The sequence below is a fragment of the Vipera ursinii genome (genome assembly GCF_947247035.1).
Source record: "Vipera ursinii genome assembly, chromosome: 3".
Classification (NCBI taxonomy): domain Eukaryota; kingdom Metazoa; phylum Chordata; class Lepidosauria; order Squamata; family Viperidae; genus Vipera; species Vipera ursinii.
In genome coordinates, this window is record NC_139516.1 from 22,454,927 (window position 1) to 22,471,512 (window position 16,586).

The 16,586-nt window shown below is 35.9% G+C and overlaps 1 protein-coding gene across 5 annotated transcripts in view; it reads left to right on the top strand.

Annotated features, from left to right (window-relative positions):
- ZMYND8 (zinc finger MYND-type containing 8) overlaps positions 1-16,586 on the top strand; it is a 104,214-nt gene that overhangs the window by 70,895 nt on the left and 16,733 nt on the right. For 4 of the 5 annotated variants that reach the window (XM_083357470.1, XM_083357469.1, XM_083357472.1 and 1 more), the window contains 7 exons: positions 738-815; positions 3,056-3,171; positions 4,379-4,860; positions 9,336-9,476; positions 10,000-10,152; positions 10,496-10,993; positions 15,958-16,332. In XM_083357470.1, the coding sequence (XP_083213596.1) occupies positions 738-815; positions 3,056-3,171; positions 4,379-4,860; positions 9,336-9,476; positions 10,000-10,152; positions 10,496-10,993; positions 15,958-16,332 (1,843 nt within the window). The remainder of the gene's footprint in view (positions 1-737; positions 816-3,055; positions 3,172-4,378; positions 4,861-9,335; positions 9,477-9,999; positions 10,153-10,495; positions 10,994-15,957; positions 16,333-16,586) is intronic. The other variant, XM_083357473.1, reaches the window with a different exon arrangement.

The window sequence follows — 16,586 nt, forward strand, 5'->3', positions numbered from 1 at the left end:
TGCCTATTAAGCATATAGACTAATTGAAGTCATAAATATCAAATTATTATTGCAGATTATATATAAATCAGACTAGATTATTTTCAGTAATTTTGTTATTTTATAGCATTACTCAAACATACTAACTTTATAAAAATCTGTTTTGAAAGATATGGATCTAGAATTGGCATTGCCAAAGTGAAAATACCTTTGAAAGTATTTATTAAGATAACAGGCTATGTCTAAAGTACATTGACTTTTTCAACATGTAGTGGAAATCTGCAGCCTTTTTCCTTCTGCTCTCCTCCAAAATCTTCACAAAATAATCCTTTAAGAATTCTTAACAGATTCTGCTGATAAATATTGTTCCATCAACAGATAAAGGCAAATTGTATGCCATGCATAAAAAGTCTAATGATCTTATAAAAACTCAATTTGCCAGCATCGTTTAAATTTATTGCTTAAATTAAAATTTTCTTATGCAAAACTATGTGTTGCTATCAAGCACAATGTTTTCATACTTTCATTTATTTATATATTGTCTTTGTTTACTGTATAGTAAAAGGCTGATGTTGAATTTTATGAAGCAGCAAAAATTAGTATGCATAAATTCCTGAATACACTCAGGCAAAATAATTATTTGGAGTAGAAAATTATAAATGACTGCCATGTTACTCTTGATTGCAGGATTGAATAGAATTGTAAATACATTTAATCTTATGCTCCAACTCCATAATAGTTCATGTTTGTTTTTACAGATGAATGAAATTGAAGTATGTCCAGAATGTTATTTAGCTGCTTGCCAAAAACGAGAAAATTGGTTTTGTGAACCTTGTGTAAGTAAAAAAAGGAAGGGGGGATATTAAATGATAAACAGCATATATAGAAACACAGTGAATTTCATTTTTATGCATACTGCTTTAAATAAAAAATCTTCTGTTTTTGCTCAAAACCCACACATTGCCGCTGATTGATAATAGAAATTGATTAGTTAGTCTTTCCTTCATTCGAGCACCTCTGATAGAAAATATAAGTGATCTAGATTTGGTTAATAGTTCCAAATCCTAAAATCATCTGGCACTATTATTCAGGTTTATATAGAATAATAATTTAATAAATGAGCAAATGGACATATATTTTAATGGGTAAGACAAACCTTAAGTGAAGTTGTTACATAAATACTAGAATCACAATTCAGCTCTGAGATAAAGCCTCTTCCATTATCTCATCCCTGCTTTGTCACCTGTAATGAAACATTGAAGCCTCAATGCATTCAAATATAATTTTTTTGAAACTCTTGAAATCTACTAACAACCAGTTTTTTAAAAATCAAATCTCAGAAGCCATTACTTTTTTTTCTATACAGCATTAGATTTAATTACACAATGTTTTTAACCTGTCTGGATTTCTTATGGTTTGGAGAATATACACCAAGTCCCTTTGTTAAGAACACTCTGGTTAAAGGACACCCATAGTTAAGAACAGAGCCTATTGTATCAGATTTCAAGTTAAACATAATGATTCAAGTTAAATATGCAGTGGTTGAAATTCATTACTCAGTACTACTTATACAGCAATATACAATAATAATGTTCCAACTTGTATACAAATTTGATTTAAGAACAGACTTTGGGAACAGAACCTTGCTCTTAAACTGGAGACTGCTTGTTTAGTAGAGGAATTATTTGGGAGTGATAGCATAATGTTGTGACATATGCATATATGCATGTATTTTAAGTAGCGATAGTAGATGTTTAATTTCTTTTGTGCTTATAACTAGCATAGACATGGAATTAAAAAAAATTGAAACAGTAACACATTACAGTTAATCATCACATCATAATATAAAATATGGTGCCTTTAAACTAAAAAATCCACAACAGATTTTATTATTCTTATTTTATTATTATAAACTATATATTATATCTATGTGTGGTGGGCTACATTACATTCTATATTTTGCAAAATCTAAAATAATACTATACTTACATTTAACTTCAAACTGATGAGGAAACTTCAAAAGTAATATTAGAAAAAATTACTTCACAGAAAGACTAATGTAAGCTTGGGACCAACTTCCAGAGGAGGTAGTAGGTTAATCATCAGTAACTGAGTTTAAAAATGCTTGTGATAAACAGATGTCCATCATCCAGAAAAATAAAAAATAAAATAAAAATAAATAAAATATAAAAATAATTTAAATAACTAATCTTAATTAATTAATTAATTAAAAAACAAACTCATAGGCAGATCTAGATCTTTTTCTGCCAGCAGTTTTCTATGTTTCTGTGAAAAGAGAGAGCTTGTCGATCAGAAGGTCGGCAGTTTCGCGGGTCGAATCCCGAGTGCCGCACAACAGAGTGAGCGCCTGTTACTCGTCCCAGCTTCTGCCAACCTAGCAGTTCGAAAGCACGTAAAAATGCAAGTAGAAAAATAGGGACCACTACGGTTGGAAGGTAACAGCATTCCGTGCGCCTTTTGGCGTCTAGTCATGCCGGCCACATGACCACGGAGATGTCCTCGGACAAGCTCTGGCTCTTCGGCTTTGAAACGGAGATGAGCACCGGCCCCTAGAGTTGGAAACGATTAGCATGCATGTGCGGGGGAACCTTTACCTTTTTATATAGAAGCATTATTTACACTGCCCAAATGTAAGTGTTTTCCTAAAGTATTGCAACGGTAATATTCTGATTTTTAATTAAAATTATGAAATTAATTAAAATTAATTTTGAGGATGGACTACCTGTACAGATTAGTTTAAATTGATTCGATGTTTGAATTATTGTTCTGAAGTTATCTTTCAGTAATCAGAATGAGGCAAAAGATCACTGGCAACTAATTGCTACAGAGAGAATAGGTTTTAAAAGAAGACAAAAATAGTTTTTATAAGATAGGAAACCTCTCAAAGCCATACAGTAGCTGGACAAAGAATGACTTCATTTAAAGTTGTAAATTTGAGACATTTTTACAATCTCAGTCATATAAATAACTATTGTCTTGCATGTCAGCAGTTAGAAAATAATGCATGGCTTAAAATAGTTTTCTCACCATGTGGTCACTATGCACTTTCCTCTAGAGCAATCCACACCCATTGGTTTGGGCTAAACTCAAGGGTTTCCCATTCTGGCCGGCTAAAGCACTGAGAGATAAAGATGGTCAAGTTGATGCTCGTTTCTTTGGTCAACATGACAGGTGGGAATTAATCAAAAAATGATGGAATAATTCAGATCATTCCTTTTTGGTGAATGATTAGGTGGTAGCTGCATTAGTTAAAATGTTAACATTCTGCAAATAGTGATTTTTTTTTGTACAGAATATAAGAAGCACATTGGGAGAACTCGTTTTAAAAAATCTAAAAAGATAACATAATTTTGTCCATTGAAGGGGATACATTTAGTCAGATTTGGTAACTGATGTTTACGTAACCAAACATGACAGAATTATGAATTAGAAAGTCCATTGTAGTTAGGATTTGTAAAAGGAATTTTTGTTCAGAAATGGTCATGGTGGACTGTTAATTTGAGTGCTGTAAAAAGGAAGAATTTTCAGGGCTGGCTACATAAAAGCTCTAAACCTCAGTGTAAATCATGAGGGAAGAATTTATCCCACATGGTTTGAAAGATGATATTTGATCAAGTGACAGAAAAAGCCTTTTTGTTCACTGCTATCGTTTCTTTGATACAATTATATGATTTCTAACTATTTCTAGTGTTCTTTATTTTAACAGGAAACTTTACTTATACATAGATTTCATGAAGAGAGCAAATTAAAATATGGGTTTTTATTTTTATGAAGAAAGTAATTTTTTTCCTGGATTTTGAGCAGTATCCTCAAATATGTAGAAATGTTTATATTTATTATGGTGGGATCTTCTTTTACTGGCCGGTTGGTCATTATGAGGTGGCCACCAAATGTAACAGTAAAAGGAATTATTTATATATACTAATAGTATTTGGTTGATCAACTTAGTCCTAAGGAATCACCACATATATAGAGTGGACTAAATGATAATGTAAGCATAATATTGCAAAATGATTTGCTGTGCAATAAAAGAATAACTGTGAAGTTAACAGTTATTTCTGTATTGTATCACGTTCAGTTTAAGAAATTTGAATTGCAATATATAGTCTTATGCACATCACCTGGTATTTGAAGGTCGGATTTTGAATTTCCTTAATTGATTTTTTTTAATGAATTGTTTTGAAAGATGTATTTCTAGAACTATTAATTTTTGCTGGAGACTGATTAAATAGACCTTTCAGTTTACAAGTAGGTGCTAAATAAACTTTCTACCTTAAGCATGTATCAAATACCCATTGAAATATGTAAGAATTGCTTTTTACAATGAAATAAAAATTAAGTACCATTTATATGGTTTCTTTTACTGTCTTATTTGCAGAGCCTGGGTTCCAGTAAATAATTGCTACCTCATGTCTAAAGAAATTCCTTTTTCTGTGAAAAAGACTAAAAGCATATTCAACAGTGCAATGCAAGAGATGGAGGTTTATGTGGAGAACATTCGTAGAAAGTTTGGCGTATTTAATTATGCACCTTTCCGGACACCATATACTCCCAACAATCAGTACCAAATGTTGTTAGACCCTTCAAATCCTGGAGCTGGAACTGCTAAGACAGATAAACAAGAGAAAATCAAACTTAATTTTGATATGACAGCATCACCCAAGATTTTAATGAGCAAATCTATGCTAAGTAGCAGTACTGGACGAAGAATTTCCCTAACAGACATGCCACGTTCACCAATGAGTACAAATTCATCAGTACACACTGGATCTGATGTTGAACAGGATGGAGAGAAAAAAGCAACCTCTAGTCACTTTAGTGCAAGTGAAGAGTCCATGGATTTTATTGATAAAAGTACAGGTAAGAATACAGAAACAAAATTGCTGCATCAAATGGTATTTGAACTTTAACATCAACCAGTGCAGGGAATTTTATAAAACTAGAAGGAAAGTTTGTCTAATACTTTATAGGATGTGTTACTAGACTCAGGTGCGGCAGTGTTCCTAAGCGTCTATCCAATGTTCTTGGGACCAATTATAAGAGTAGGGTAGAGGCATAAAGGTTGTCTCCCACACTAATAACAGAGTAAATTGTGATAGGTCAGTCACCTGGGAAGAATTTGTAATGAAGGGAAGAGCCATGAGTTATTGAACAAAGGGTATTACATTAGAGGGGCTTCATGCAAGAGGAGGAGCATGATATGGTTATTTGGATCAAGCAAACTAGTACATACAAAAATGCTTCGTAGTCTTCAGGGTTAATTGGACTTTCACTCCCATTAATAACCTATACACTCAATAATTTTTCAGCAAGGTGGCTGCTTAGTGCTTTGTAGATTTATATCATATTACATCATTGTGGATCACACCCCTAATTTAAAAGAACTTAGTATTCTAAAATAAAAAAAATAATTTCTGGTTGTCCTCAGCTGCTAAATTATAATGAAACAGAATCAGAGTTCAGAGAATACTGAAATGATAAGTAGATAATAATAGGGTTTTGTACATTTTTCTTGGGGTTATAGGAAAAAAGTACTTATCTTTCTGAAACAAGATTTGACTTACAGTCATAGGCAAAAATATTAAGACAAAATTAATCAATTTATTGTTTCAGGATTATTTATGTCAGCAGCACTTTATCTAACATTTTATGTTTTTGGAAATTTGGGCCACAGATAAAAAATAATATGATCTTGAACAAACTCAGAATTTGCTTTCTTTTTAAAAAATCAATGCTTGCCAAATGTTACAATTAACCAGAATAAACTATTATAAGCCAGCTATAATTATTATAATCCATTTGGAAAGCTCAGCTGTTCTATATCAAGCATTATCCTTAACATACTAATTTGCACTGAATTCCTTAGGTGAATGACAAATAACATCAGAAGACCACCTAAATATTGATGTACGGCTGTTTCTGATATAGAGCAAAGAAGTAAATATTACTTCATTTGGATCCAGTCTAGATATCTTTGTACTTTGTACCTTTTAAAAAATAATTATTTTTGTTCTGTTATTTAGCAGTTCACCTATGGAAAACACATTTTAAACTTTTCAGAATAATTTCTTTTTATTTGTTATGCATTCTTGCTTTAATAACACTTTTTAAATAGAACTGAACAAAATAAATTGTGCCTTATTTGTTTGAACAATGACATTGAGGTTCTAAATTGTCCTTTAGTATATTTATGATATTCCTGTTATATGTACACACACACACACACACACACACACACACACACACACACACACACACAGTCATAAAAATCTTAAAAGGATTGAATATCCCACCGAATTTTGAACTGCTCACATTTCATTTATATTTCATAGATATTCTATGGAAAGAAAATAAAAGTATTAGGAATATATGCAGTACTTATTTTCATTCAAATATTCCTAGTATAATGGTTTGTAGTATATGTTCTGTTGAGAAAAAAATTGATCAGTCAGGATTTTTTTGAGTCTTGTCATTCAATGCTTCATGGCTTTTGCTTATGACTGCCTGGGTGGTTCTTGTTAGCTTGTCTTTTCTCACCTAATGCCTTCAGATAGATTTTTCACATTATTATTGTTATTTTGCAGACCTGATCATTCTCCTGGTCTCTGTAGATAAATTTTTCCTTATTTCAAATTGACTATTATTTAGCCACAACAGTTTGTACTAACCACATTAGATTGCATTAGAAGAAGTGATGTAAAAAACAAAAGATTACTCATGGCTTTGCATTTACAGGGAGTGCAGAATTATTAGGCAAGTTGTATTTTTGAGGATTAATTTTATTATTGAACAACAACCATGTTCTCAATGAACCCAAAAAACTCATTAATATCAAAGCTGAATATTTTTGGAAGTAGTTTTTAGTTTGTTTTTAGTTATAGCTATTTTAGGGGGATATCTGTGTGTGCAGGTGACTATTACTGTGCATAATTATTAGGCAACTGAACAAAAAACAAATATATACCCATTTCAATTATTTATTTTTACCAGTGAAACCAATATAACATCTCAACATTCACAAATATACATTTCTGACATTCAAAAACATAACAAAAACAAATCAGTGACCAATATAGCCACCTTTCTTTGCAAGGACACTCAAAAGCCTGCCATCCATGGATTCTGTCAGTGTTTTGATCTGTTCACCATCAACATTGCGTGCAGCAGCAACCACAGCCTCCCAGACACTGTTCAGAGAGGTGTACTGTTTTCCCTCCTTGTAAATCTCACATTTGATGATGGACCACAGGTTCTCAATGGGGTTCAGATCAGGTGAACAAGGAGGCCATGTCATTAGATTTCCTTCTTTTATACCCTTTCTTGCCAGCCACGCTGTGGAGTACTTGGACGCGTGTGATGGAGCATTGTCCTGCATGAAAATCATGTTTTTCTTGAAGGATGCAGACTTCTTCCTGTACCACTGCTTGAAGAAGGTGTCTTCCAGAAACTGGCAGTAGGACTGGGAGTTGAGCTTGACTCCATCCTCAACCCGAAAAGGCCCCACAAGCTCATCTTTGATGATACCAGCCCAAACCAGTACTCCACCTCCACCTTGCTGGCGTCTGAGTCGGACTGGAGCTCTCTGCCCTTTACCAATCCAGCCACGGGCCCATCCATCTGGCCCATCAAGACTCACTCTCATTTCATCAGTCCATAAAACCTTAGAAAAATCAGTCTTGAGATATTTCTTGGCCCAGTCTTGACGTTTCAGCTTGTGTGTCTTGTTCAGTGGTGGTCGTCTTTCAGCCTTTCTTACCTTGGCCATGTCTCTGAGTATTGCACACCTTGTGCTTTTGGGCACTCCAGTGATGTTGCAGCTCTGAAATATGGCCAAACTGGTGGCAAGTGGCATCTTGGCAGCTGCACGCTTGACTTTTCTCAGTTCATGGGCAGTTATTTTGTGCCTTGGTTTCTCCACACGCTTCTTGCGACCCTGTTGACTATTTTGAATGAAACGCTTGATTGTTCGATGATCACGCTTCAGAAGCTTTGCAATTTTAAGAGTGCTGCATCCCTCTGCAAGATATCTCACTATTTTTGACTTTTGTGAGCCTGTCAAGTCCTTCTTTTGACCCATTTTGCCAAAGGAAAGGAAGTTGCCTAATAATTATGCACACCTGATACAGGGTGTTGATGTCATTAGACCACACCCCTTCTCATTACAGAGATGCACATCACCTAATATGCTTAATTGGTAGTAGGCTTTCGAGCCTATACAGCTTGGAGTAAGACAACATGCATAAAGAGGATGATGTGGTCAAAATACTCATTTGCCTAATAATTCTGCACTCCCTGTAAAGGCTAAACAGCATATTAAAACGTATTTTATAACATAAATGTTATCCTACATTTTTTGCTTAGCTTGATACCAAAGGAGTCAGTTAGAATATGATTTATTTTTGCCAGTCATTATATCTGAATTGTCTTGGTTAATAAGTAATTAAGTAGTTAATGAGTAATTAAGTGACAGCATATAAATGTTCTTGGATCATCCCTCAAAAGCTAAGCATGATCTAACCTTAAATGCCACTTGCGTGAAAGACCATGAGGAAATACCAGCACCATAGGGTAGATTGGATATTGAAAAATCCCTGAAGATAGCAGTGACACCAAAGAAACTACATAGACATAGAGCAGTAGTCATCCAGAATTAATCATGCCTCAAGAGTCTTTTTGCTTTGAATTAGCTATTTTAAGAAAAAATAGCCATTAAATATGGTTAATTATTAAATAAGGTTCATATTTAATTAATTATGAAATTTACTGCAAGAAAAATTAGAAATTTAAATGGATAGAAAAAAGAAAGAATTCCAAAACTAAATATTCTTGTTCTAAAATGAAAGAGTTAGCAAATTCATATTTTATATAATTCTTGATTTATATAAGCATTCCCTCTATGTTCAGTTTCCCCTGAATATTGGTTAAATGAATTTTAAAAAGTGATAAGAGTTAGAGAGAGTGGTTATAAATGCATGTTTTATTGGAAGTCTTGAAGAAGTTTCTTACTACTTTTATATCTTGCTTCTTATTTCTTTTCTGACATTAGATCATTTAATTTTGACTCCATGGCCAACATACGAAAGAACTACTTTTGCATGTCCCTTATCTATGTTTTTTCAATTGATTTTTCATAGGTACCTTATTGCCTGTTTCCTTCATGGGAGAAAGTGTTTGCTCTCAGTTTCAAAAGCACTTTGTGATACTTTATAGAGAGTTACTATTCAAAAAAATAAGGGGAATCAAGTTACACAGACGGACTTGACCTTTATCTCTGCCTAAATGTAACCTCAGTTTATAGTTGAAATTTACTTTGTGTCAATTACATTCTTTTTCAGCTTCTCCAGCACCAACAAGGACAGGCCAAACTGGAAGCTTGTCGGGTAGTCCCAAACCTTTCTCTCCTCAACCATCAACTCCTACAGCTGCAAAGCAAGAAAGAACATCTACTCCAGGCAGCATTCTTAATCTTAATCTTGGTAAAATAAAGTTGTCCGTGCAGTAATGGATGTGAGATTTATATATAATAGTGGTAATTAGAGGACACACCTGCCTGCAAGTGCTGATACTAAATTTTGGATTAATATTCTCTTGGTTTTCAGCCTAAATGCAATAAGTGCCACTGAAAAAAATTGATCAGTTTTACTTAAATATGATGGCTGATTTTTGTGAGAGCACTGATTTAAGATTGGACCAACTATATTATACTAGTATATGGAACTTTGGTATCAACTTAGCCAAGAATTGTTTGTGTCCTATTCAGTATTTATTCACTAGCACAAGAAATGCTCAGGAGTGTTGATTAGGTACTATCTTAATCCATAATTAAATGCATAATTATTATCTATTTCTGTCCTGTCCTAAAATAATCTATTATAAGTTTATAACCGTACATCCAATATTTGCAGTAGTAATCAATAATATTTAATAAAGGTAATTAAATTAGTTTGTGATTGCTTAAATTCAATTACTTAATGGAAATATTTTAACTTAATATTCTAGATCGTAGTAAAGCTGAAATGGATCTGAAAGAGTTGAGTGAATCTGTCCAGCAGCAGTCTACTCCTGTGCCACTGATTTCACCAAAACGACAAATTCGCAGCAGATTCCAGCTGAATCTTGACAAAACAATAGAGAGCTGTAAAGCACAACTAGGTATCCGTATGCATCTGATATGATTGATTGTATAAGCACCGAGAAACATTCTTTTTACCAATACTTCATAAATATAGTTGATAATGGAGTATTAGCCCTGTATCCAAAAAAGCCAGGATTCAGAACCCTTTGTATTCTGATTTTTGAACAAGCAAATGGTACTTTCATACAGTATTAAAATATGAAAGATTTTCTTTCACAGAATTTTTGTAAGATTTAAAATCAGTGGGCTGCTATGAATAGATCTGTGATATGCATGTTCACTGATTCACATGGCTTTATCTTTAAACTATAAGCTATTGGAAATAAATGGGGTAAAAAATTGTTTATTTTTTATGATTAGGAATCAATGAAATATCTGAAGATGTTGCAGTAGAGCATAGTGACTCAGAGGATTCTGAAAAGTCAGACTCCAGTGATAGTGAATATATCAGTGATGATGAACAGAAGTCCAAAAATGATCAGGAAGAAGAAGAAAAAGAAGGTATAAGAAATGATAAAGAATCTTTAGTTGTGAAAAAAAAATTAAAGCCACCAACACCAACAGAAGAAAAAGAGGAAATTAAAAGTACAAGCTCAGAAGTCGAGAAAATAAATAGCCCTGCCAAAGAGAAGGCAAATGTAGACTCTGATAAAGAGCTTTCAGAAAAAGTGAAAAATTTGTCACATCCTACGAAGGAAAAACTGAAAACTAAAGAGGAGACGGACTCTCCAACAGTGCATCTTGGTCTAGATTCTGATTCAGAAAATGAGCTAGTTATTGACCTAGGTGAAGACCAGTGTGGTCGTGAGGGACGAAAAAACAAAAAAGAAGCCAAGGAATCACCTCCTAAACAAGAAGGTAGGATACATTAACATTTTTTTTTGATCATGAAAATACTGAATACCACTTTCAGAGCTGTCCCGAAAGCCCTTAATGAAAGAATTTTTTTTTGTATTTCTACACTGATGAAAACTATTTAAAAATTGAGCTGTTATGTTATTTTCTGCAACCAAAACTATATGACTTTTACATAAGAGAAACTTATGTTTAAGGAGTTGGAAAACTCAAGATAATCCCAAGATGTCTTTCAGTACAAAAATATGCAAGGAAAAAATACTTGGGGAATATAAAAAATGTTACTTCTTTAAAGTCCATTTGTTCAGTGACTGTTCAAAGTTATGATGGCACTGAAAAAATAGATTTCCAGCCAATTGCAGTACCCTCATAGTCACAGGATAAAAATTCAAGCCAGCCAGCCCACATTTATGATGGCCACTTATCCCCTAGTCATCTTTGTCTGCCTCTCCATCACTGGTCTAACTATCCCAGCCATGCATGAGACTCTTGGGATTTGCCACACTGTGGCTCTGGGGTTGCTTGCACCCTGACCCACTATTGTTGCGTTTGTGCTGTGCCTCACTAGCCACCTGCACACACACACACCAGCCCCTCTACACTTGGACGACACCTTGCTGGCGAACTGCACCCTCTTTCTGGCAACAGCCATGTCTGGCCACATCTTGCCAGCTAACTACTCCAATTCCGCAGTTCTGGTGCCTTGCCCCAATATCCCATGGCATGTTGTCTGCCACCCTTGCACCCATTGCTTCTTTCACCTAAGCAGCAGCCACCCCCACCTATGCCTTGCCAGCCACCTGCATGCCTTCCCTTGGTTCCACTGTGCTCGCACTACACACACTCCATCAGCCCTGCTAGTCTTGCATTGCATTGCACCCACCTGTACCTCGCCAGGCGCCCAGGCACCCTCCCTCACTGGGCTGCAGCCAATTAGCTTCCTACCAACCTCCTTGTAAAGTGCCTGGGACTTGCAACTTCTTGCCAGTTTTCCCACTGACTTTCCTTTTTAGAAGCTGGTAGGAAGTTGCGAGGAGGTCCTCGCTTAACAATATGTGATCTTTATATAAGAAACGCAATGGGAACTGTAGAATTTGCCATCATTTATAAATGTGACCATATCATGTTGTGCTTTTCAACTACATAACTTAGCAATTCTGATTCCAGTTACTGTAGTTAATCATGGACTATCTGTGTAGGAAAAGAAAAAAGAAAAAGGCATTAGAGAGGGGAATTATGTGAAAAGGGAAACAGTATAGGCCAATTGGTTGAAGTGGTGTAGAAAACCTAACTGTACTGTAGTATTCAATAAATGGGCATGATTTAGAAACTATAAACTGTTACTACTGTGGCTTGTTTAGGTGTTACTCAAACAAGCGACTGGCTCATTTTTCAGAATGAGTCAAGAAAAGAAGCTGGAGTCATTAAACCAAATATATGGAGAGGGTAAAGAAAATAAGTTACATCAATTTCCCAATATTGCAGTACAGTAGTGGGACTTGACTCACTTTGGATTCCCAGTCAGAAAAAAATTCTCATACTTCTCAGTTGACATTCTCATGGCTAAAAAATTACTTAGCAAACCAACAAACTGGAAAGGATCCAAATAATCATTTTATGAATTCAGAGCTAGCAGGTTACAGCCAATTACTGGTCACTTGCCCCAGTAATGGTAACAGCAAGAACCACAAAGCTGTATAGATGTTACATAATAAAGTAATCAAGGATAGTTTGTGTGCACAGAAAATCCTAAACAAAGAACTGCTTTATAACTAACTATTAAAGAGAATTACCACAAGCAAAGTATATCTTTCATGATTTCATAACATTTCAAACACATTCTTGGAAATACAACGCAGCATTTCTTTAAAATGTTTTGGAAATTGAGTTGAGGCCCTAATTGTTATTCTATCAAGCTGATCCTGATTTTACAGTAAGAACCATTATAGAGGTATGGCAATATATATCTTTGACTCTTGCTAATAGGCAACTCTGGCCAGTTAGCCACTGACTGGCACAATACATGTGAGACACAGAGAAGTACACCTAAAGGAATATAGCAGTGCTATCCCTAAAATAAGTAAATATACATATTGATTCACAGCCACAAATGTCAGTTCTGATTAAACCCACTTTTTAGTTTAGAAATATTTTTTAAAGAAGGAGGAGTTAATAGAATGGGATATTCTAAGCATTTGATTCTCTTTAAACAAGATTGCAAGGGAGAAGTCTTATTTGCTTGGAGATTGGTAAGAAAGCCCATGGGGTCAATTCATGCAATTTGAACTTGTAGAATCCAAACTAGCTACTTTATTATTCTGTATACTAATTTCACAGGAATCTTCCCAGACTAGCAGATTTGCCTAGGAAAGACTTGATAAGGCTCAAATTTATTCAGGGTGGGAGTATGTGTGTGTTTGTATGTGTGACAGAATTTACCTCTTGTGTTAACATAAGGAATCCATACTTTTGATAGTTATTTGCCATATGCAAGCAGGAAATTCTGACTGTTTACTAATCCAAATAGTGTCAAGGAAATATTGGTTGCATTTTATAAATTGCTTACCATAAGTAGAATAGAATGGAATTGAAAGATTTTTTTATGATTATCCTTCAGCTATTCTCACTTTTCTAAGACATTTTTGAATCACATTTTTCTCTTAAAATCTAAGAAGCGTAAGAAGCATATTATAATTGGTACAGTGATTAAGCGCTGGCTTAGAAACCAGGAGACTGAGTTCTAGTCCTACTCTAAGCATGAAAAACTGGATGAGTGACTTTGGGCCAATCATTCTCTCAGTCCAACCTATCTCACCAGATTGTTGTTGTGGGGAAAATGTTTGCCACATTGAATTAATTATAAAAAACCAATAAAGGTAGGTTAAAAAATATTTTAGGAATTGCGCTTCCTTTGACAAGCAGTCACTGGGGAAGCCAGATTCACTTAACAACCATGTTACTAACTTAACAAATGCAGTGATTCATTTAATCATTGTGGCAAGAAAAGTTGTAAAATGGACCAAACTCATTTAACAAATGTCTCACTTCGCAACATAAATTTTGTGCTCAATTGTGATTGTAACTCAAGGTCTACATAGTATTATGCAAATTTGGACATAACTTTTCTTGCAAGAACCAATCTGGATCAGTCACCGGGACCAGAGGTTTACTCGAGGAGTACAGTAGTGAAATGTCAAAACAAAAAGTTGAAACTCCTAAGCAAATTATATATACCGTATTTTTCGGACCATAAGACGCACCTGACCATAAGACGCACCCAGTTTTTAGAGCAGGAAAACAAGAAAAAAAAATTCTGAACCAAATAGTACCAGTATACTAAAATATTTATTATAATAAAGCAAAATACCGTAATGTTTAACAGCGTAAACTCAACAGTGGTGTTAAGAACCATCATCATTTCCATTAACAAATGAGGAAAGACTTAGAGGCTCAAGCACTTTTCTAGTTTCCTGGAAACCCTAAAATCTCATCATCACTAGTGTCAGAATTTATGAAGCTCTGTTGCTCACAATCACCTATATCGCTTTCTTCGCTATCTTCATATATGACATTATCTTCAGTTCCATCTAAGCCTAAGGCATTGCTAATGCGACATTTTTTGAGAGAGAGTGAAAGGAAGGAAGGAAGAAAGAAAGGAAGGAAGGGAGAGAGAGAGAGAGTGAAAGGAAGGAAGGAAGAGAGAGAGAGTGTGAAAGGAAGGAAGAGAGAGAGAGTGAAAGGAAGGAAGGAAGGGAGAGAGAGAGAGTGAAAGGAAGGAACAAAGGAAGGAAGGAAGGAAGAGAGAATGAGAGTGGAAGGAAGGAAGGGAGAGTGAAAGGAAGGAAGGAAGAAAGGAAGGAAGAGAGAGAGAGAGAGTGAAAGAAAGAAAGAAAGAATCCGTCCTGCTCTTTTCCGCTGGGAGCCTGCAAACGTGTGAATTACCGGTAGCTCTCCTCGAACGCCCACTTGTCCCGCGGCACGAGAACAACCCTCATGATTCTTTCTCTACGCACCCTGCCCTCAACGCGTCGGGAACCTGCATTTCTATTGGCTGGTCGGCAGCTCACCGTGCCGGCTTCCCCACCCTCACCCTCCACCCAGTGGGTTGTTTGTCTCGGTGCACATGTATACGCAGTAGGGCTGCGTTGAGAGCCGAGGAAGGAGGAGAGGCGAGGAATGTGGGGGGACGAAGTGCTCGGGGGGGGGAAAGGAAGAAAAGATGCATTAGAAACAAAGAACTTATTTGCCGCCCTTCCCCCACCCCGCCAGGATGAGAAGCTGCTTTCTTGCAGGGGTTTTGAACGCACTTCAGCTGCTGACCAAAATTTAAGGTACCAATAGTTTCTTTTCCCTGATTAGGTTTTCTAAGACGCCAAAGCAATTTCAAACAATTATTACTCTTGCAAATGGGAAATCACTTCCAATAAACTTCGCCGAGAAACCTGCAGAGACAACTCCTCACGCCTTTGCTGGGGCAAGTCGCCAGCAATACGAAACCAGAGAATTATTGGGATTTGGCCTATGAGGTTTAGTTTAGCAAAAACTATTTCTTTAGCGGCGAAGTAAAAGGAAGAAAATGGGCGTGTGCGGGGAGGGGCGGAGAAGTCCGCATCTTCATTCAATCACATCTCTCCAATGGAGCTGATGGACGGCGTTGACTGAATGGGAGACAAAAGTTTTCGCTTACCTTCGGACCATAAGACGCACCTCGTTTCCCCCCCCGCTTTTTGGGGGGGAAAAGTGCGTCTTATGGTCCGAAAAATACGGTAGCTATTTACTTCCATTTAATTGTACTTGTGGGTGAAATAATGCTTTTGCAAACCCTTGTAAATTTCTTTCTAAATCTAAAACAGTAGACTTTCACTTGATAACAAAGAATCAAATGCTTGGAAATCAATGTTTTATCATACTCCCTTATAACAGTGAATTTCCAATAAATCTTTGTTCTTGCTTTTTTACCTGGTTAGCTGCAGCAAAACCCCCAGTTCCTTCAAGTGTCAACAGTCAGCCTCCAGTTGAAACACACGTGCTTACTCGATCAGCATCCCAGACACCCCCAGCCGGTGTTACAGCTACGACAAGTGCTGCTTCTGCTGTCAGCACTCCAGCTGCAGCTACTGGCAGTCCAGTAAAAAAGCAGAGACCTCTCCTACCAAAGGAAACCGTCCCAGCTGTGCAGCGGGTAGTATGGAATTCTTCAAACAAATTTCAGACTTCTTCCCAGAAATGGCATATGCAAAAGGTGCAAAGGCAGCAACAGCAGCAGCAGCAGCAGCAGAATCATCAGCAGCAGCCTCAGTCTTCCCAAGGAACAAGATACCAGACAAGACAAGCAGTGAAAGGTATTGCCCACCTTTCCTAATGTCTGCTCATTGCAATCCATTCGCAGTAGTTGTGCCCAGACCTCAAATATGAATTGCACGAAAATGAGGAAATCACCAAACTTTCCACCACTGTATATAGTAAGAAGCCTTTCAGTTGGAATATGAAATGTCCAGTCTTTTTATTGATGATTCAATTAACCTAATAGATTTAACATCAAAATTAGATAAGAACACAGGTTGTTATGATAACAACACTGTTGTTTGTGATAAGT